The sequence below is a fragment of the Protobothrops mucrosquamatus genome, unplaced genomic scaffold (genome assembly GCF_001527695.2).
Source record: "Protobothrops mucrosquamatus isolate PMUCROS unplaced genomic scaffold, P.Mucros_1.0 scaffold2149, whole genome shotgun sequence".
NCBI classification, from domain to species: Eukaryota; Metazoa; Chordata; class Lepidosauria; order Squamata; family Viperidae; genus Protobothrops; species Protobothrops mucrosquamatus.
This window is the reverse complement of record NW_015388247.1, coordinates 76,648-100,232: the sequence shown is the minus strand read 5'-3', so window position 1 is coordinate 100,232 and position 23,585 is coordinate 76,648. Positions and strand designations below refer to the sequence as shown.

At 36.1% G+C, this 23,585-nt stretch overlaps 1 protein-coding gene across 2 annotated transcripts in view; it reads left to right on the top strand.

The window, feature by feature from the left end:
• The window catches only part of GNAL (G protein subunit alpha L), an 88,934-nt gene extending 66,354 nt beyond the window's left edge, over nt 1-22,580 (top strand). For both annotated transcript variants that reach the window (XM_029285734.1, XM_015824180.1), the window contains exons 5-12: nt 4,850-4,947; nt 17,573-17,627; nt 18,144-18,217; nt 19,230-19,288; nt 19,518-19,638; nt 20,125-20,255; nt 20,978-21,045; nt 21,695-22,580. In XM_029285734.1, coding sequence (XP_029141567.1) covers nt 4,850-4,947; nt 17,573-17,627; nt 18,144-18,217; nt 19,230-19,288; nt 19,518-19,638; nt 20,125-20,255; nt 20,978-21,045; nt 21,695-21,841 — 753 coding nt within the window. In that variant the 3' untranslated portion in view covers nt 21,842-22,580. The remainder of the gene's footprint in view (nt 1-4,849; nt 4,948-17,572; nt 17,628-18,143; nt 18,218-19,229; nt 19,289-19,517; nt 19,639-20,124; nt 20,256-20,977; nt 21,046-21,694) is intronic.
• Nucleotides 22,581-23,585: the final 1,005 nt, after the last annotated feature.

Below are 23,585 nucleotides of genomic sequence, written 5' to 3'. Positions count from 1 at the left end.
ACATTTGGTTATCTCTTAAATAATGGAACAAATGACTTATAAGAAAAAAAAGATTTAAGACTAATCACTACGAAGAATTTCCTGAGGTTATGAGCTGTTCAATAGTGGATAAGAATTTCTTGAAAGGAAGTAAATAGTGATTAGAGGTTTTTAAGTAGAAACTAGATGACTATCTATCAATTCTTGCCTAATAATGGATTTCCTGTACTGGCAAGGTGTTGGATTAAGTGACTTCCAGCGTGATCATAAAATGTTATCCTGTTGATCTCAGAAATGTACATTTCTGAATAAAAAATAGACAGCATGCATCTTTCCTGATGGATCTTCATGAGTTTTAAAAAGTAAAAAAAGAAAAAGCATTTCTAGAATTGCATTCCTTGATTCTAATACCAGTTTTCTTGTCACACTGCATAGATTGTATTTCAAATATTGAGGGTTTCCCCATCTCTCCCTATGAATCTGTGTGATCAGTTCCACCCGTTTATATAGTTTTTGTTGGGACATTCTTCTCTTCTGAATATTTTTAGCTACATTAAGTATTGATAGCTTTCCTAGAACTAAAAGTTTTTTGCTCAAGCCTACTTCTGTATAATATATATTCTGTATATATATTCCTTTCAGACACATTAAAAGTGATATTTTTGTGACAAATTGGGAATAGTTCTACCCCAAGACTTTTGAAAGCAGTGTTTAGAAAATCTCATGCTGTGCTTTCTAATTTTACCCATTCTTCTCACACCAACATATGAGACATGGTGGCTCGGCAGTTAGGACTCAGCCACTCAGCGGTCCTCAGTTAGGACACTGAGTCTTAGACAGTTAAAGATGTCCAACTTGGCAGTTTGAGACCCAAGTGCCGGGAGACGGAGTGAGCTCCTATCACTTGTCCCAGCTCCTGCCAACCTAGCAGTTTGAAAAATGCAAATGCAAGTAGATGAATAGGTATTGCATATGAGCATGGGAAATGTAACAGTCTTCTGTGTTTCACCATACGCTTTGTGTTGTGGCATGAAGTTATACCGGCCACATGACCACAAAAACATCTCTGGACAACGCTAGCTCTTTGACTTAAGAAACGGAGATGAGAACGGCCCCCTAAAGTCGGTCACAACTAAAACCTGCAGGGAGACCTTTTCTTACATCAGCTGCTAGAGTGTGTGGTGGAATTTTTTTACATTCTTCATCTAATATTTTTATTCATTTCTCATTTTATAACCAGTTTTAAAGCAATTACTGTCTCCTGTTCCCTCAGTAAGCTATGTTTCTTATTTTCATTTGTTGGCCTTTAACTTTCAACTTTTGCTGTTTGTCTCAAAATTTTTCTTCTGTACTTCGATTTATAGGTAGACCTTGAAAAAACAGAGAATGTGCATTTCATGTAGTTAGTTTATATAATTTATCATCATCATCAAATCTTTATTTGGTCAAAAACCAGCATGTTATGTAATTTATGACTTTGTGATTTCATTCTAGTTCATTTTCATAATTGCATAATTGACATTTATAGGTCTTTGGTGTCAGTTTACATAATTTGCATAAATAAATTGACATAGATGGCATAAAATGTAAATTATGTAATTATACAAATTACATCTATGTAAATTCAAAGATATTTGTATTGAACGAATAAACATTCCCCCACTGTCTATTAAATCAAGATTGAGGGACTTGTAAAATAAGCTGGCGGAAGAGATTTGTAAAATAAGCTGGCGGAAGAACTTCTGTCTTCAAGCTAAATTATGGGGAAGAATCCTTTGTAGTTGCTTTGAAGCCTTAAAATTGATAATGTCTTCTTGGAAAGTCTCAAAACTATGCTTTAGAATTCTGCTATAAACAAAGGATACATTTTATTTTCTTTGCATCTGTACTGCCTGGCAGCTAAACTGATTGAAGGTTCATTATTTTAGATGCTCTACAAATTCAGGAAAATATAATACCTGGACTTGTTCACCTGTGTGATACATCCCTATCCATCTTGTATTATAAGTCCACTCCTGAGAATATTGCCTCCATAAATGCTAAGTGTGACCTCACAGAACAAAATATTGCCCATCCTTATGTTAATTTTCAAGCCTACCTTTATTTCTTGTTTCATTTCTTGTTGTGTTTTATCTGTAGATTTTCATTTGCAAATATTCTATGAAGTTTAGCTAAAAGCTAACCTTTTTAATTTCCCAGACAGTTTAGTTCTTTTTGTTTTATTTTGTAACAGTCTTTTCTGATGTTGGCTCTACACTAGTGTAATACACACACACACACACACACACACACACACACACACACATACATACATACATGTGTGTGTGTGTGTGTCTGAATATATATATATTTCAAGGTTTTTACCTTTTAAATTGCTTATATCCCTTTTTATTATTGCTGTATTACATAAGTATTCAAAATTAAATTTAAAGGAATTAACTTAAACCCAAAGGTGCTTTTCAAAAGGCAAGTAGACTTTCTTGGTTTTTTTTCCTTGAAGATGTTTCACTTTTCATCTAAGAAGCTTCTTCAGTTCCGGTGAACAGTGGAGAATGGAAGGATTTATATTCCTTAGCAGTCCTGTGGTTACGAGCACTCTGAAGGTCAATGGTTACCTCTCTGAAAGTTGTTGAAGCCATTTTGGGATTTATTTGTACCCTCAAGGTCACCTGAATAAGAGTGCAAATGGTGTGCAACCTTCTTGGAAGGACTGTCTTGGCACACAAGACATATATAAGCTAATGAGGAATAAGACAAGAAAATTCTGTTGATGATGTTACCTAGTCTGGTAACAAAACATTCAGAAACTAAATTGAAACAAGCTTGGAGAGCAAACCACTGCCAAAATGCTGAAAGGACTGTATTGTAGACAGGGGATAGGTGATGTCATATCCCTCCCCCTTTGTTGAGAGAGGGCTGTTCAATTTTAATACAGATTGCCTCTTTGACCCCTCTTTCAAACTTCTGGTCCTCTCTGTCCAGGATATGGACTTTGCTGTCTTCAAAAGAATGACCTTTGTCTTTCAGATGCAGATGGACTGCTAAGTCTTGTCCTGATGGGTTTGTTCTCCTATGTTGTGCCATGTGTTTGTGAAGTTGTTGTTTGTTCCACAATGTACAGATCTGCACATGTCTCACTGCATTCCACAGCATATACCACATCACTCAATTTGTGTTTTATCCTTGGGGTGGACAGGCTTCTGCCTTTATAGATTATTGGGTTTAAAATGTGTACGTATGTTGTGTTGAAAATCCTCCTGAGCTTTTCAGATATTCCTGCAACGTATGGAATGACAGCGTTGCTTCGTTTGTTGTTTTCTTCTTTCCTTCCATTCCCCACTATTCAGCCAGAACTGAAGAAGCTTCTTGGGTGAGAAGCAAAACGTCTTCAAGGAAAAAAAACCAAGAAAGTCCAGTTGCCTTTTGAAAAGCACCTTTGGGACAGCCATGACCTGATGATTGAGAATCTCCATAGGCAGAATTAAACTTAAGTTAGTAAGAATTTGGGATTAAAGTTTCAAAGCAAATATATCATGGCATGTGGCAAACTTTTAAAACTTTTTTTTTAAAAAAAAATCTGATACTGGAAATAAATAATTCCCTGAAATGTGGTAAAGGGTGGTAAAGGGTTTAAAAACATTGGTCTAAAATTGTCACTTCATGCTGCTGAAACGAGCACTATATAAATCAAATAAATAAACAAAATTCCATTAAATTAAGATAACTTCAATTGCAAACTAATTAAGTACTTTAGATTTTCCTTAGAATTTTTTTTAAAAAATTCAATTTTCCTCAGTTAAATACTCTGATTTATTTCAATTGAGACTTATTTGAAAATATAACTGTAACTTACATTAAGGTACAGCTGTCATTGTAATTAAGATTAGTATACAATAAACCAGGGGTTTATTGGCTCTTTTATGACTCGTGGACTGACTCAGGAATTCTGGGAGTTGAAGTCCACGAGTCATAAAAGAGCCAAGGTTGCCTACCCCTGCAATAAACTAACATTTGTAGCAGAATTCTGTGCTGGAAAAAGGCACATTGTATTTTTACATAAAATTTTATAATATTTGTAAAAACTACATTGTCATCCAGACATTCTGTTACTATTATGCGCTTTTGAATAGAATGTTTCACTGCTATTTTCATTTTCTGTACATTTTAAAAAATATATGCTAGCTTCCTAGATCATGTCATAAAAAACTAATTTCAGTCTTTTAGAGTATTTTTAATAGCAACATTTATACGTACTTCCTATTTTCACTTTCATATGCTTTGAGGCAGGCAAAGTAATTTTGGAGGTGATAGTATTATATTACATTCTTGGACGCCCTGAACCAATGAATAATACTATATATGAAAATAACATTTCCTTTTTTTTAAAATGAACATTTATTTTCTCCCTTTTCCAACAACATTACATTTAAAATGTAATGTAAAAAGTCCCATTCGTGACTCAGGGAGAAGTTAACATTCTAAATGGGAATTGTGATACATAAAATCTATCATTAAAACAGTCTTTATCCAAATTGAACTATCAAAATCATCATCAAATACATTACATACTAAAGATTATACATGAAATTCATAAAATAATATATCAGCAATTTACAGAATCTCTATTTAAAACATAGATATATACCTAACATCTTTTAATAGAAATTTTAATAAAAATCTTTTCTTTTTTGAAATAAAGTTAAAATAACATTTGAGAGGCAACATCCTACAAGGCTCCTTTTGAGTGTTAAAGATGCTACATGCTTGTTTGCATAGAGTGCTAATGAAGCTTCCTCCTCAAATGTTTTATAATAGTGGAATGATTATTTAAATACTTTATAAAATATATTATTAAATTTCCAATTTTCAGGAATTCTTTGAACATGCAAAAAAGCTCTGGGATGATGAAGGAGTAAAGGCATGCTTTGAGAGATCAAATGAATATCAACTTATTGACTGTGCACAATAGTAAGTAGCACTTCTAGGAAAATCTTTCTAAAATTGTGTTCTGTGTTTTATTACTGGAAGCCAGTGGAAATATGCATAAAGTGTTTCTGTGTCTGGGATTCTGTCTTGAAAGGCAAAAGAAAATAATCTACATTGTAATTTTGTCTGAATCATTCATTTAACTAAAAAGTCCATTAACCCCCTTTGTTAATAATAACTGTTATTGATACTAGCAGTATAGTATATAAATTGTAATGTGTTTTATTTACATAACATAGATTAAGTTTTCAGTTATATACCACTATTCAAAGTCCCTGAGTTTAAATAAGATTGCATATATATGTGTAATAGGTTTGGTTTCTTTTCTTTCAGCTGATTTGAAATTTTAAGTTGTATAGGAAGGCATGTTAGTATATAATAGAGGATTCATGATGGATGGAAAAAACCTGCAGTCCACCAAGATACTTTATTATATGTGCTTTAGATATACATCTAATAAAAACATGACACACTTTTTCCTTCTAAATAAGACAATTAGGTAGTTTGATTTTATTGAACACTGGAAAATATCCAGTTCTCTGCATGGACGCCACTTCCGGAAGTCCATTCTGAGCCTTGGAAGCCTGGGGGAAGCCTCCCAGGCTCAGAACGGACTTCTGGAAGTGGCATCCACGCACTTCCGGTGGGCTGTTCTGGGCCTGGGAGGCCTCCCCGACTCAGAACAGGCTTCTGAAGTGGCGTCCATGCACTTCCAGCGGTCCGTTCTGGGTCTTGCGAAAAAGGGCTATGGCATCAGCCAGTTCGCCAAAGTCAACAAAAAATTAGCTACGGATTCTACTGAACCAGTGCGAACCGGCTGAATCCCACCACTGAAAATATCTAATACAACATATAAGCTGTAAAATATACTGAAATCTTTTAAGGGGAAAAATAACGAAAAACATACAATAACGTGGTTGCTTCAAGATGCACATCCTTAAACTAATACTTTGTTGAAGTTTTAGTTTCCCTTGTTTCAGAGATGAAAAACAAATATAAATTTCTGATTAAAAAATAAATTTTCCACAATACTATTGTCATCACTTCTGTTGTTGCTAATTACTGCAAGAACTATCTGATATAGTTTAAACTAAAATAAGCATAAACTATGGTTTATGCTTATTTAGGTCTCATTGTAGTGACTAAATAATGGATTGTTTGCATAGCTGGAGGAGTACCTTTTAAGATATATTATCCCCTACTACTAATATTACTGTAAGGTAGTATGCTTTCTTAAAATGTTACGTGTGTTATGAACATGCAGATTTGTTACTGTTGTGAATACCAGAGATTTCAAATTGATCACAGTTGCAATTCTCATTTGTTGCTTAATTGTTCATTTAACAATCTATAGATATACTGTAGGGATTAAAAATATGTAAGTATTTTAACACTTTCCATTTCCCTGCATAATGGTAAAAAACATTGCTTCGGTTTGGTTCTACCAATTTTCAGGAACATTAACATTACCTTAAAAAAAAAAAGTTTTCTCACTTCCCAGTCTAAACTACAGCTCTGGAATTCATGTGAACCTTTATCAACTCTGCTTATATTTCAGAGCATCCAACTTTGGCCCGCCCATTATCCAGAAACTCATGTAACAAGATAAGGTTCATAAAACTGAAATAAAACAATATAACCACAATTATTCTGATTGAGCAACCACAATAGAGAGAGAAACTAAAGTGATAAAAAGCATAGTGAAGCTGTGGTCACTGTGTTCTAAATATGAATTTTTAAAAAAAACAAACCTTCCCCAGTGCGAAAAAACAAAATGTCAGAGCCACCCTGGCCTCAAGGAGAGGTCATCTGAAAGTTAGATGACAAAGAAGTCTTTTGCCACTCCCCAACAAAGCACATCTCTCACAGTCATAGAGTGATGACATAGCCTCTGAATACTTGGGCATGTTATAGTGGGAACGAAGCTGTCTGAAATATTAAGGTTTAAACTTTTAAGGGTTTTAAATATTACTAAAACTTAAAGCCCAACGAGTAGTACAGGTAGTCCTTAATATACAACAGTTCATTTAGTGGCCGTTCGAAGTTATAACGGCACTGAAAAAAGTGACTTATGACCATTTTTCACACTTATGACCGTTGCAGCATCCCCAAGGTCATGTGATCAGAATTAAAATGCCTGGCAACTGACTCATATTTAGGATGGTTGCAGTGCCTTGGGGTCATGTGATCAGCTTCTGTGACCTGATAAGCAAAGTCAGTGGGGAAACTAGATTCACGTTAACAACTGTCTTACTAACTTAACAACTGCAACAATTCACTTAACAACCGTGGCAAGAAAGGTCATAAAATGGGACAAAATTCACTTAACAAATATTTCACTTAGCAACATAAATTTTGGGCTCAATTATCGACATAAGTTGAGGACTGCCTGTATATAAGATGTGAGTACAATTTATTTAGGACAGATGCTCCTTCAACGGTATCGGGATAGCCCTCCCATTGTTGCATTCTACAGTACCATTCTCCATGTTGTGCTCCTTCAATTTCCTACTTATCTTCAAGGACAGAGACCCTCTTACAACATGTTGCAGTAATGCACCCAGAAGGATACCAGAGTATGAGTTATGTAAGCAGGCCATCCCATTGATGAAGATCCACAGCTGCCATACCAATCACAAATGTCTCGAATGTTGTCTGGCATACCCACTTGGATTTCAAGTGATAGAGATTAATCTTGGAGTGCTCCAAGTGTATGAAATTCAGTTTTATGGGAGAATTCTCAATCTGTTTGAAGTTATAATCTACCTGAAAAGGTGAACTTATGATCTGATCCAAAATTCCGATGATGATTGCAGTTCGGGTAGTCGGCAACATAGCCACATTTATGGCCATTTGCAGCATCCTGTGGTCACATGACTATGTTTTTACAATGGTTTTGCCAAAAACCTGCACTTCTGTTTTTGGGCAAAACCAGACCATGGTGAACAATAGGCTCACTTAATAACCATGACATTCACTTAATGACCACAGCATTCACATGCCTTCCACGTTCACTTAAAAACCACCACTAAGTAACCCATTTTATGTTTGTTAATGACTTATGACTGTAACAGGCAGGGTCTATTACAGCCCTAACTGGAAGAATACCTGTTCCAGTTAGGATAACACAAACAGCAGCTGGAACTGAATGTCTATTAAATACTGAGATTACACATCAGTAGAATATGCATAAACTCTTCATAATGTAGACACTGTGGGCAAAACTTGTATTAAAATGTACAGTACATTATGTATAAAAATGTATCTTAAGTATAAAATGTACAAACATTGTCCAGACTAATTCACCAAGTGAATTGAAACAAAGTCTATTATTGTCTGAAATCCAGATTTTTTTCCCATAACATTCAAAATCCACTGATTCAAGATCCATATAATTGAAGGTTTACTGTGTATTCAATTGGAGATTTCACATTAAAGGTCCCTTTGCTCTTGTTTATTCTATACACCTTATACTAATACTAATAATTGTCCATTAGGTAATGAGGTGACACCATCTTGATTTTAGCCATTAATTAAAGGTGGTGATCTCAACTTTGTTTATGCTTTCTAAAGCATGTATGATTTTGAAGATAGCATTCACCTTGAACAGCGTCCTTAAGTATTTAAATTGAACAGAAAATAGCAAAATGAATATATGGACTGAATTAAACTCACTATGCATATACATTCATAAATTGCTTGATTGTTTAATTATTAAATAGTAGGTTGTTTGGTTGGTTGGTTGTGTGCCATCTTGCAATTGAATCACCTTGCTGTGGTCCATCCTCTTCATCTTTCACCTTCCACTTTTGTATTTGCTATAGGACAACTCAATTTCTAGGTCCACTCTTAAACAGCCAGATAATATTTCCAGTATCTGAAAACTAGATGCTAGTTTCATTTTAGACTATTCATTATAATGCCCATGCCAGGATCCTTGGACTGCTGGCATGACACATAGCATAGTACACATTTAAGTACTTGTACATCTGTATTTAAAAGTTACTAATGAAGACCAGATTCCATTGTCATTACAGGTGCATTGTATTCTTGCATTGAATATTCAGTAAGCATATTTTAGAAAACACCCACACAGCCACCCTTTTGAATAGTGGAAAGGAGGAGAAAGATAACCAGGCTCTATGCCTTCTGCCATGAGAGCTAAAATCCAGTTCGCTTGATTGAAAAACTGAACAGCAACCTAATTTTTTCTGAAAAACTGCTGGTTAAGATTTTAGATGACAAAACATTTGCAGTTTTTTTGCATGGGCTATCTATTTATTAACTTTTGAACTTCTGCTTTAAAGAAAATTGTATTTTCTTCATTTCTTATACTGTCTATATAATTTGTATTATTTTAGCTAGCAATAAAGCATAACAGCTTACAGGCTATGTTATTGTGATAACTGCATGTTGTGTTTTAGTATAAGTTTGCTGTGGTATTATAAGGCTGATTTGCACTATATATGATTGATTTTGTGTTCCCAGTATACATCCTCCCCATTTAAATTCAGTTTAAGCAGCAGAAAAGGGCATTGCAGGAAAAGGGAAGCTGGTTGATGGGTCCCATTTATTTATTCCTCACTTTACGTACTTTATAAGTTACTTCTGCTCTTGAATTGTGCAGAAACAAGGTAGAGAAAAGGTTGTGAGACATGCAGAGATCTCCTATTCCTTGCAATGCCAGTGCCCCTTCATGCTGCTGAGATGGAAGTAAAGAAAACCAGTCCTTAAGCCCTGCAGCAGAACGGCTAGTCTGCATAGCCACTGCATTAAAAGCCTCAAGCAGTTTAATTTTATAGCATTCAGTGTATTACAATAATACAGTGTTGGTTCTATTTTTATATGCATTCTGAATAATGAGATGAGAATCAAACAGTTTAAGAACCTAAGGAATCATTTCAGAAGAGAGGCAGAGAAAATCTGTTTAAATTTATATTAGAGATATCTTTAATGATTCTTGCTTTTGTGCCATAATCAGCTGCATTGCATCAACTAGCACAAACTTATGTTTACCTTCTAGTATTACAAACTGGGCTTTTTTCTCTTCCCTTGCATGTGAACATATGCCAGAAAATTTTGCAGTAGGAACATCAGAACACCAAAATATTCCATGTGAACAGATATGTATTTTAAACTTAATACCGTGGGAGTCTGCTAAATTTGTTTTTATGTGGCAGTACTGCAGATATAAATCTTAATATTGTTTGCACTAGAACAAGGGTTAATTATTTGACTTAGAAGCCAAAAATATCTCTTGAACTAAAATATAGTTCATACACTACTGTATTTACCTGGCACAAAGACAATCCTGAATGAAGACAGTTTCTACCAAAACAAATTTATATTGCCTGGTCCTTAATAAATCCAAGAAGATTTTCTCATTTCTAAGTTAAATTATTTGAAAAACAAACCCTCATCTTCCTTTCACGTAAATATAGTTAAGAAAACTAATTTTCCTCAAAATCTAGACTGCTTATTGATGATACACTTCACTTCTTAAGAACATAATTTAATCTTCTGGATGCGGTCTTAATTATATTCTCTCAAATCTGTGGGAAATTTATAGCTTGGGATACATATTAACTCTTCTGTCTTGTGTCTGTAAATATTTTGTACATTATCTAATACTTAGGGAATGTCAAGCAACTGATAAATATGCATCAAAATATACATCTGGCTACCATTTATATTCACATGATTTCTAACCCTTCAAGACAAGCTGAACATAGAAATCATTTTGGTGCAAATTGTGTTCATTGCTTAAATAGCTTTAAAATCAGAATACGTTTGACTAATAACTGCTGAAATTACCAAAGGACAAGGAAATATTGCTCTTGTTGTAACAGTTCCTATACCAGTGATGGTGAACCTTTTAGAGACTGAGTGCCCAAAAACTGGCCCCGTCCCCGCTCCACCCCCCTGCCCCGCCTCTGCTCTGTCCCCCCATCCCCCACCCCGCCTGCCCACAGGACCACTCACCGCCTCCAGGGCCCGCCACAGATTGCCCAGGCAGCCCAGCAGCGCTATGGTGGCCACACCCTCTGCCCGCGCCCTGCAGCATCAACTGCATGATGGGGTGTGAGGGCAGAGTCTTGTCTATGCTGCCTGGCTGCCATGTCCTTGGCTGCGCTGCTCCGTGTGGGCCACGCTCGAAGGTGACTCTCCTTCAGGGGGGCTGCTGGAGAGGAGGGGGTCACGGGGGGAGGCAAGGCTGGGGCAACGGCACGTGTGCCCACAGAGAGGGCTCCGAGTGCCGCCTCTGGCACCCGTGCCATAGGTTTGCCACCACTGTCCTATACAGATCGACCATTTAAGCATTGGAAGTACAGGTATGAAGTATTCAAATGTGAAGTGGAGAAGGATGCTTCAGAGCTGGTGTGAGCACCCTCACTATACCTATTGGCTGCTGCTTAAAGGAGCCACACATTTTCCTCGGCTTATGTGATTATTATGAGAATTCGGGAACATACAAAATTGAGTTGAGGAGGTAGCAACAGAGTGCAATCTTGTGTCACCAAGATCTTAAACTGTAACATATATTTCCTAAATCTGTGCAGCTACTATGTTAGCCCAGAAAAAAACATGGCTCCTTTAAGGAGCAGCTAACCCAGTGTCTATCCTTTTTATATCTATATCTATAAAACCTTTTTTTGTTTTGAATCTAGATACTGCATACCACATATATGAATTTGGGGGTCCTCCTGGACTTGCAGATACTGCTTAGAGAACAGGAGGTAGTCATGGCCTGGAGAGCCTTTACACAGTTGTACATTTTCGTCAACAACAAAAGAAGCCCTTCAGTTAGCCACTCATGCCCTAGTGATCTGATAATGAACTCTACATGGGGCTGCCCTCTAAGACATTCACTTAACAACCATAGTAATTAGCTGAACAAATGCTGCAAAAAAGGACGTAAAATCAACTCAGTCAATTGATACCCCACTTTATGACTAACTTACACGACTTACAATTGTAATGGGGATCAGTCGAAGACTACCTGTAATTCAGTTCAGTTGCCTACAAAATAAGGTACTGGTTTAATAAAAATTGCCTCTCATTTGCATATATCACACATTTTCTCTCTCATGTATATTATATGTCCCTTTTCCCTTAGCAAGACACACACTTACATACTCCTTTGAGCAGAAACAGCCAGAATAAGAAGAAAAAAACAAGCTAAGGATGGAATTTAAAATAATATGAGAGGGGTAGTAAATAAGGAAAACAAAACTTGGAAAAAAATAGGAGAAGGGAAGAAAAAAAGAGACAAAAGTTATGTTTAGGCATTACAAAATAGTTGAATTTAACCATGGAAGCAATAGGGATTAGTCACCTCATAAATTGGATGGCAACAGCTAATAGCATTCTTAGATGCTTATTTTCAAAAGCATCTGTGCTATAGTTGTTTGCAGCCATTTGTTCCTTTTCAGCAGTAATTATTTGAAGAAAATCCTCATCTTTCTAGCAGGTAAATAGGATAATGCCAACCAACTGGCATTTCTAAGTCTGATGCTTATGTCTGTGGATAAAAATTCATGACAGTTTTCATGAGTGCTCTTAAGCTGGTCTTTCAAATGTCTTAGCACTATCTCCAAGCACATGCATCAAGTTCCTATTTTGTTCAAATTACAAGCAAGAAAAATACACAGGAGAAGAAGCTGCTTAGAACACTTTCCCCAAATTTAGTAGCCTCACTATTTACTAGGACAGCGGTTCTCAATCTATGGGGCGCGACCCCATTTGGGGTCGATCGACCATTTCACGGGGGTCGCCAAGCAAGGCTGTTCGCCATTTTTTCCCCCTTTTCTGGCGGGTGCCTTACCTCCCTTGAGCTGGGCCATCTGGTGGTCGGCCTGCTCCGTCTCTGCCGCTTGCCAGCTACGCCTCGGCCGGCGCAGGGGGCGGAACCACGCATGTGCAGCGCTCCCGGGCAGGGAAAGTCCTCGAATTACGACCGGTTGGGTAGTCCTCGACTTACGACTGGCTTAGTCCTCGACTTACGACCGGTTTAGTCCTCGACTTACGACCGGTTGGGGGTTGCGGCATTAAAAAGGTTGAGAACCACTGGACTAGGAAGTATACAGTTTGTAGCCCAACACATTTCCCCTGGTTGGGGGAAAACTACAAGCAGTCTTCAATTAAGAATGATAATTGGAACTGGCAACTCTGTCACTAAGCGATGTGGTTGCAAAACGCAACATTATGTGATTGCACCCCATTACAGCATCATTTGCAGCAGTTCCAGTGCCATCATTGGGGAAATCCTGCACAGTCACAATGTTCCCATTGACTTTGCTTGTCAGATACCAGCACTGAAGGTCACAAAAACTAATCATGTCATCACAGGACAATCGGAAGCTGGTCACCAGGTGCCCATATTGTGTTCACATGCCTCCAGGGATGCTGCAACGCCACAACTATAAGGATCCATCACAATTTCCCCATATTCAGCAGGAACCTAACTACAAACAGTTGCTGAAGGAGTGGTCATTCATCCAGGACTACCTGTACTTTAGTACCTCTGCAGTAAGTCCAGAAAGTACAGGCTTTCCTTGTTACTGGTACCAAACTGGGGCCATGTCCTCGTAGACATGACTTAATAGGCTGGAAATTTTGGTGCAGTAAGTAGCACCGAAGGGAACCAAGAAAATATTCTGAAAATCAGGCATGTAAGGCGAATATCATGCCTGGGCAAGATGATCAACAGCAGATTTGTAGAAAGATGGAGGGGGGGACTGCATACTTTTACATGAAGCAAATAATGGGCAGATTTAACAGACATTCATGTAAGGAGGTTGATGTCTTCTAAAAAAAATTAAAAACATGTATAATAGGAAAATGATCCTGTCTGAAGGAAAATATCAAAGTTCCCTTAAATAGCTTTCACTATTTCCTTATGTCCTTTGCATAAGTCCCCTGTTTTTCAACCATTGAAATTTGTTTTTAATATAGATTTTCTTTCAGCATTCCACAAATTTCTAGGTTTCCCCACATTTCTAAATAAATAACTACATAGGTTTGTATATCAGTGGTTCTCAACCTTTTTAATGCCGCGACCCCAACCGGTCGTAAGTCGAGGACTAAACCGGTCGTAAGTCGAGGACTAAACCAGTCGTAAGTCGAGGACTACCCAACCGGTCGTAAGTCGAGGACTTTCCCTGCCCGGGAGCGCTGCGCATGCGTGGTTCCGCCCCCTGCGCCGGCCGAGGCCTAGCTGGCAAGCGGCAGAGACGGAGCAGGCCGACCACCAGCTGGCCCAGCCCAAGGGAGGTAAGGCACCCGCCGGAAAAGGGGAAAAAATGGCAGACAAAAAAAATGGCGGACACCCTTGCTTGGCGACCCCCATGAAATGGTCGATCGACCCCAAATGGGGTCCCGACCCACAGGTTGAGAACCACTGTTGTATATAGTACCTGTCAGTTAACGTAATCAAGTGATAGATATGACATCACTTTCAAAAGCCAAGGCCATGTACCCTGAGATTTCTCTCTCTAGCTATTTATATATTAAGTTTTAATGACTGAATTTCAAAATGACAGTATTTTCTCAGTTCATGGATCAAAACTCATGAAATATATAAACTTTGGGTCACTTGCATACATTGCTTCGAAACAAAAAAAAACTTTCAACAAAATGGGTTAATTTTTAAACAGTTGTTGGAAAGTAAAATCCCTTTAAGGCCTCTGTTAATCTTGCCATTCCATGTGAACTGTTTGGAATACTGAATGATTCTTAATCATTGGCCCACAGATTATGTCATCTATTATAGTACATCCAGTGTTCTCTGCCCTCTGCAGGCTGTTTCAGTCATATTGAAAAGGCAGTTAACAAAAGATGCAAAACATTTTTCTGGCAAGGCAAGTTTCAAAAAAAAAAAAAGGTCTACCACTTAAAACAGGGTGCTGCTTATACAAATCACTGTTCTTGAACTGTAATTTGAAAGTTATTGAACAGCATGATAATCTGCTGATAATGCTGGAAATACCATATTAAAAACTAATAATTATGTGCCATGAAATGAAATCATGGATTGTATTGTATTGTATTGATCACACAGGTTAACAGAAATAAATAAATAAAATTAATTAATTGAGAAGAACACTGAAGATGGCCATAAAGTGCTTATATTTTTTTTCCTAAAATATCCAAAGTTATTTTTAAAAACTGCTAATTAAAGGCCAAAGCTAAGGCTGGCTCAAGCTCTACAAAGCTAGGAAATGATGTTTAACATTAGTGCTCCATGATCAGTAAACATCAGTGAGCAGAGTCATAAATTGTACTTGCTTACAATCTCCCTAGCTCCTATTTTTTTCTTGGCTTTTAAGACTAAAATATAAGTAGAGAAAAGTTGATATTTGGTCCTATATGAAGAATCTGAGCAATTTGAGTAATCAACATTATTTTAGGATGCAAATCATCAGTCTTGGTTTTCATTTTCCTTTCTTCTTAGAATTTGAATCAACACTAAGTAACCTTAATTAACTATGGATCAACAAGCTTTTTAAGCAATACATTTGTAAAACTCCTGATGTTATGGGTTTTCACTCTACAAAGACTTACATTGCATTCATCTTGCACTCAGTAGTTTTCAGGTTAATGTGAATCCCACATTTATCAAGATACTGGTTTATACAAAATAATATTTCAAGAAAGTATACTAATGAGTGGATAAAACAGTTTTGTCCTGGCAGCAGAAAAAGTGGTCTTGGGTTTGCTTTTTTGGTTTACACAACATTATTGTTCAAAAGCAATCAAGCAGTTAACATTTTGTAATCAATTTGGGGAAAAATAGAACAAGGAAGAGGAAAAACATAGAAGACTAAGAAACATCTAGCCTATACCAAATCCTTCATATTATTATATAATGAGTTTCATAACAAAGGTTGTAGTCACTGCAGGACATGGTTCTGCTGAGAACTTCCTTTAAAAATAATCTTTAAAAAGCACTAAGAATCTGAAGATAATTTGATGTATTTACTAGCATTTGAATGTTGTGGTATATCTAATTGCCAAAGAAGCAGTTGTTTAATAGTTCTTTTTTTAAAAAAATTGAGTATGAAAAAAGTTGCTCAGATAAATATATTGTGGGGTGGGGAGGTCCTAACAGTTATACTCAGCAACAGCATTTCTATGAACCTTCCAAGAAAAAAAAAATGGCACAAAGACGTCAAAGAATATTCAGTACCTGCCTGGCTTCCTGTGAAAAAGTGTATTTCACAGCAGAGATCCAGATTGCTGGGCTTTGCACAAAGGTGTCAGAAAGATCAGTTAAAGTAGTTGGACATTTTGATTGCTGTTGAGTCTCAGTGTGGCATGAAAGATGGCGTTTCTTATTAGTGGATTTTTTTTCCTAGCATTTTTCCCACAAGTGCACTATTTGCGCTTGGAGCCTCTAGGAGCTGCAGGGATCAGCACACACCCTTTGCAGTCGTCCTCCTACAACGTGCAGCCTCTCCCTGTAAGCAATCTGGCTCACCCAGGGTCAGGTTGGCCATCGCGGGAGGCTCATCCTGCATGTACGGTGGAACTGGAGGATGGGGATGGGCCACGCCTCCCGCAATGGCCAATCTGGCCCTGGATGAGATTGCTTCAGCTGCGAAGAGCCTGGCCTAAGGTTTCCATTGCCCAGGCTTCCTGAAGGTGATGGGAACTGTGACCCACTGCAGCTGAAGAGTTTAGCTGAGCCACAAAGTTGAATGCACCTGTAAAGCAGAGGTGTACCCCGAGCAGGAAGCGTGAGCTTTGAGAGTGCGAGTGTTTGTATTTCCATGGCTCATGAGTAGAATTCACACGGTGCCTTCCCATTGACATTCAAGGAGGCTAATCGTGGTAAATACAAATCATTTTTTTGAAAATAAAGGGACAGATTACAATATTGATGATGAATTTAAATGAAAAGGCAGTTTCCAAAGCCTTCCTGACCCACGGAGGGAAACCTGAATCACCTGGGGGGCACACCAGCTGGGCTGGGCCTTGTGATGAAAAAATAAGACATCCCCAAAAAATAAGCCCTATTGGGCTTATTTTGGTGGACCAAAAATAAATATAAGACCCGGGCTTATTTTCGGGGAAACATGGTACTAGAGCACTCTTTCCTGCTCAATGCCCTACAGTTCGTTAAGTCTTGTTATCCATCTTATTGCCATGGAAATAGCTTTTGCATACTTAGGTAAATCAGATTCACAGCTGATCCTACTGGTTCTTACATCTCCTCTAAGAATTTAGCACAGTACCACTTCCCTAATGGACCTATATATTTTAGATTAGAAAATAAGCATGAGCAAAACCTCGTGAGAGTCAATTATACCTAATATTTTGTCTGGACAGTGTTTAAAAGAGAACATTGGCTCCCTGGAAGATATTGATTGGTTGCATCAACATAGATACATAATCTGTCAATATAAAAAAACTCTTTAGTATATAATGTATGTCAAGTAGAACGGCGCTTTTGTGATTTATTGTGTTTGTCCATTTTAGCTGCAACCTTAATGTAATTCATAAAACTGCTCTTAATCTATAAAAATATGAATGGAGATGGAACTGCAGTTTTTGACTGTTTTCAGTGTTGGGTTTGTTATGGTTAAAATTGTATATTTTCTTTCAGCTTCCTAGAAAGAATAGACAGTGTCGGTCTTCCTGATTACACGCCCACAGATCAGGTGAATAAAACGGCGTAACAAATGTGAATTAGTGTGGTAGTCACCTTTAATAAATTATATGAATTCAAGCAGGCTTAAATTGGGAAATATGTTGAATTCAATAATGCTTTTATTCATTTATCCCACCCACAGTTTTAACAAGTCATATATGTTGTTCTTGTTAAAAATGCTCTTTCTGGTTCCAGTAGAAAAGTAATTTTGAGAGTAGCTTTCCATATTGTGTGTCAAGTTGCTTTTGAAATTGAGGAAAGGTTTAAGAGGTTTGTGCAGTGGGAAAGAAAATCAGCTATTATGTGAACAAAAAGTGAAATAATTCTGCTGTCCCATTATAATTTTTTCTAATACTTAAATAATTGTTCAGAATTACATTTTACATTGTCTGATTTGAATACATACAGTAGCATGTGCTCACTGCATTCGTTATATGAAATTGTTGATATATCATGTTTTTTTGCAGGCCAAATTTGCTGCATTAAAATGGAAAATTTCACAGGTGCAATTGTTTTTCATTTCCAGGATCTCTTAAGATGCCGGGTTTTGACTTCTGGGATTTTTGAGACAAGATTCCAAGTAGACAAAGTAAATTTTCAGTAAGTACAGTAATAATGACCTTTAATTTGTGTCATGTTTTATAAAACTGGAAACAATTAAATGCAGACATAATTAACTTTTTTAATTATGAGGTTTTCTAAAATATTTGCTCATTTATCACATAAGGGGTAATGGATCAAGACATATACAGTATAAATTAGTCTATGCTGTCCAGGATGTTTCTAACTTAAGACATTATCTGATAAGTATTTTTGTTTGATGTATTAGTCTGTGGGCCTTAAATTTAGTATAGAACATTAGTATAGTAGAGAACATTAATATAGAAACTAATGTTTCTATTAGTTCATAGATAATGAGTTAAGGAGTATTAGTTAATAGAACTAATTTAATGGACAACTTTAAATTTTTACTAAATAAAGCTCTTTCATAAATAATATAGTGCACACAGAATATTGTTACTAATATTTTTATCTTTTGGCTTGCCTAATAATTTTAATATATCAAAGCTGCTTATTAGTTTTAGTGTAGAATATTCTCAAGGACAGTCACCTCTGAGGATTATATTATTATATATTACAATTGTTGCTTATATCATCCTAATAAGACTGAATACATGGCAAAAATTGCTAAAATTGTTGCTGAAATTGAAAAGCTCATCCATCGTTCCTTACACATGGAATTCCCATCTCTATAAGTTGGTTTGCCCAATTCTTTTTATTTAGCTTTGTATATAGCTAAATTGCTAATTGTAAATTGCTGTTACATTTGTACTCAGCCACACTATTCCCCCTATTTTCAGCTGAGCTTAGCAACACTAAACGGCTACCTAGTTTTTAGTCTGCCCTTTCCTAAATTTGACCAAAACGTAGTCATAGCTACATTTTGATCAAATGAGATTTAACTAAAGTTTGACAGCAGATATTGCAAAAGAATGTTCCAGTTTGCTTTCATGCAGTATTTATTGCATTTTCATTTCCATTTTCAAAAGTTAAGTGCACATTAGGCAAATATGAAATTCACAAAGAATAATAGCCTCTGGCTTTTCAACAGCATGTTTGATGTAGGTGGTCAGAGAGATGAAAGAAGAAAATGGATCCAATGCTTTAATGGTAAGAAATATTTTCACGTTCTGTATTTGGTCTGAATGCTCGTTGTTTGTTTCTTATTGTAAATATGCATTATTTTGATTTATCGGGGCTTATTGTTTCATCCTTTATAAAATCTCATAATTTTGTTTATATGTGTAATTACATTGCATTTATCATTATACATGGGACACATGGTGTTTCTGATTAAGTCTTACTCTTTATGTTCTATCTATGATATGTTCTTCCTTAGATGTCACAGCTATTATCTTCGTTGTGGCCTGTAGCAGCTACAATATGGTCATAAGAGAAGACAACAACACAAACAGATTGCGGGAGTCCTTAGATCTCTTCAAAAGCATCTGGAACAATAGGCAAGATATCCATTCATAAATCAGCTGCATTAGTTTGGTAAAAATGTATCTGGGAAGGGCGGAGGGTTTTTGTGAAAAATCTGTTAGGAACAAATCAAGATGCCTATTCTGATTTTAATGATTATTGCAATCTTCAGATAAGTACCTAGTTTTCTTAGCATCATTATAAACAGAGGCTGATAAGGTGCAGTAAAACCTTGACTTAATGGACTTCTTATTCTAAAGCAGTTTGGACAATTGACTCAATGTACAGCGATTGCATCAGTTTATAATGTTTTTATGCCAATGAGCTTATCTCAAAGAATATCAATTCAGATTAAATAGATATTTGGTTTCAGTGGATATCTCGTAACTCCCAGTTGGTCTGATAAAAGATTTTCCTCCTTAGATGGCTGTTTTATCTTAGAGAATATAAAAGTTAGCAGGTATGTAGCAGGTATATGTCCAACTGTGTTGGACTCTGAATTATTTTTTGGGTCTTCACAGATGGTTACGGACAATTTCTATCATTTTGTTCTTGAACAAACAAGATATGCTTGCTGAAAAAGTCTTGGCAGGAAAATCTAAAATCGAAGATTATTTTCCCGAATTTACACGTTACACTGTACCTGAAGATGGTAAGTTTCTTAATTATGATTAAATAATTTGAATGTTTATGAGATCGATTACTTTTGTGCCATCAAGTTGGTATGAGTTCATAGTGATTAGATAGATAATTTTTTCGACATGATGTTCTGTCCCTAAGCTGGTCTTTCAGGTCTTCCAGTAATACATTCATTGACACTACCCACCTTGCTGCTTGTCTTTCCCTTCTCTTTCCTTCCATTTCCTAGCATTAGAGTGTTCTCTAGAGAGCTACATCTTCCTATAATTTATGCCTTATTTGTTCAATAATCAGTGTATTGCTTGTTCATAATATTCTTAGGCGTGTAGTCCAACATCAAAGTTCAAAAGTGTCAAGAGTCTGTCCTGCTTCTTCAAAGTTCAACTTCTGTTTCCGTTCATAGGAAATACCAATTGCTCTTCTGCAGTTTTGCGTATCAGACTAATATCATCAACATAGCTGGATTATTGATCTTTCTTTCTTTAATATTACAATCACACTCATCTTCTCTGAATCCAGCTTTTCTTAATATAGATGGCAGCAAATAGATTGAATAAATAAGGGGAGGGTATTGTTTCACTTTTTTGCCAACCAGGACCCAGTCTGCTTAACTATATTCTGTCCATATTGTGGCTTCCTGATCTATATATTGGTTTTGCATGACAATAAGATGCTGTGCATGCATTTTTTAAAATTTATATTGCATAGATTTGAATGGGTCTATGTTCATTACAGCAACACCAGATGCAGGAGAAGATCCCAAAGTTACAAGAGCAAAGTTTTTTATTCGGGATGAATTTTTAGTAAGTATTGATGATTTTTGAGACATTGTATTAACTTATAAATTTATTTGAATACCAATATGTTTGATTTTTATGTAAGCTTTAATTGTTATAAAAGCAATTCTATCTTGAAACCTTTCTTCATTTAAATTACAAATTATAGTCCATTTTTTAAAAAATTGTCACCTCTCTTTATAAGCTGTGCGAAGCATGCAAAAAAAAAAAAAAGAAGCACCATGCTATCATAAAACCCTACTTTTCTTACCCTCAACATCTTGATTATGGCCATATGTGAAACATTACCGTAACTCCTCGTGTAGTTTTCTGTGTGTTTTTTAGCTGTGAGTTTTAATAAGCTGCAATGAAAGAAACCTGTAGTACGATATCACTTTTTAGTGGAAAATCAGGCTAAGCTTACTTGGTGAGTAGGTTGCAAAGTTAATATATTCAACTTACTGTCTGGTTATTTATTCAGTTTTACACAAGACACTTGGGGGCTTTATCTTTGGAACATCCAGGTATTCCTTGAATAAACAGGTTTAATGCATAATTTTTTGACATTAGTTTGAGATGGTGCTAGACTGACCAGTCTTCCCGCATCTTGTTGTCATTTCCCAGAAGTGCTTTTATCCAACTCTGTTTTCAGCGACTTTTTCATTATCTCTTACAGCGATTAAGTACGGCAACCGGAGATGGAAAGCATTATTGCTATCCACATTTCACATGTGCAATTGACACAGAAAATATTCGGAGAGTGTTCAATGATTGTAGAGACATCATTCAGAGAATGCATCTTCGCCAGTATGAACTATTGTAATTAAGGACACCCTGGAGTCCGTGGTTTTAAGCATCTTTCTTTCTTGGCTTCCTCAGATGAAGTAGAGGAAGAGATATTAGATCCATCTGCCTCCTCAGTTCGTTTGCTTTTATTAGCTTTTCTAGCCCAGCCCATGCTTTAGGGACAATATGTGTGCTTTATTTTTATATGCCACTTCTTTGTCATTCCACTGAAGTCTTTGGCTACCTCTGTTTCCTTTGGTTCGGTTGTAAATTTTTGTTTATGTTTAATTAATTGGACATAGTCTGCTAATTTTTTTTCAGCAGACTTGTTACTTCAAGCTGGTATCTGCTAGTTAGATGACACTGTGTCATACCTAGAATGTTTGTGGAGGGTTCCTTTTGTATCATGACACTGAAGAGTACTTGATAGACAGAAAGGGAATAATGCACTTTGCTTCAGAATTAGAAAATACTGTTGGAGATGTATACATGCATGATGTAGCAGCACTATGATATTTATTACACTGAGTTTTTAACGAACTGAGTTGCAGGTCAACTGATGAAGTGACCTCCTCTTCTAAGCCATTGCTGGCCCAGGAATAGAGTAGGTAAGCAATTTTGGGAGGTTTGGAGCTAAGAGTCTCTTTACACCTCAGGCTTTTGAATTTAGAGCTACTTTTTCAGCCTATTGCATTTAGGCAGAAAATTCACCTTCACATACCATATTTCTTCTGTCCACAAATGATTCAATTAATTTAGATCATTTTGGGGCATCAGTCTTCTATAAAAATATAAATATATATATATAATATATATATAATATATATAATATATATTTTTTTTTGTTTTACTGCTGGTTTATTATATTGTACAGACTGTAAAGTGTAATATTATTTTGTACAATTTTATTGAAGAAAATACTTGTAGAAGATCTTTGTGCCTTGATTATGGCTGTACCTGTAAAATGAGCTAAGATGTAAGTATGTTTTTGATTGCGCTGTACAGCTTGATGTCAACTCTACCTACAGCAGTGACTGGAGGTTTGAAAAAAACTCTGTAGAGTTTAGGTTTTTTTTTCTGATTTATATAAAATGTTCTTTAGTATAAAAAGTATAAATTATGCAAATTTTAGTCATATTACCTTTCCAAGTAAGTAATTGCTGCTACTATGGCAGCAATAGCCTTTCAGACTCAGCTTTAAAAATTGATTTAAGTGTCCAAATTGCAACCTGGTGTTAGTTTTCTGGGAATATCTTGTTTTACCTTTAAAACTATGTTCAGTAATTCTTTGGTCATTCATAAACCGTTCACAGTTGCAAATTGTGAATGTGTAAAGGCACCATTAGATAAGGTTGTTTTTTTTCAATCTTTGTTGCAACAGCTGCTTTTATTGTGCAAATTGCAAGAAAGAAAAAAAGGTGTAATCCTTGTGTTTGGCCTAAGAGAATTACAAAATGACGTATTTATTTCTCTAAATAAACAGATCTTAGAAAATGGTTTTATTTTAAATATTGTAGAAGCATAATGTTTTTCAAACTTGAATAATTTATGCAAATGACATTCACAAAATAAGTTGTGGTACAGTTCAGCATAAAAGCAAGAATTGGTGTAGCAATAAGGCATGCCTTTCTCGGTAACTATGAGATTGTTTTATATTTTATACATAGGCATTATGTCAGAGTACAGTTTCCAGTGCCTGAGAAAATCTGTACAAATATTTAAAATTTGTAGATGCAATAACAAATTCAGAACTTCATAAATTATAATACTTGGATTATCTC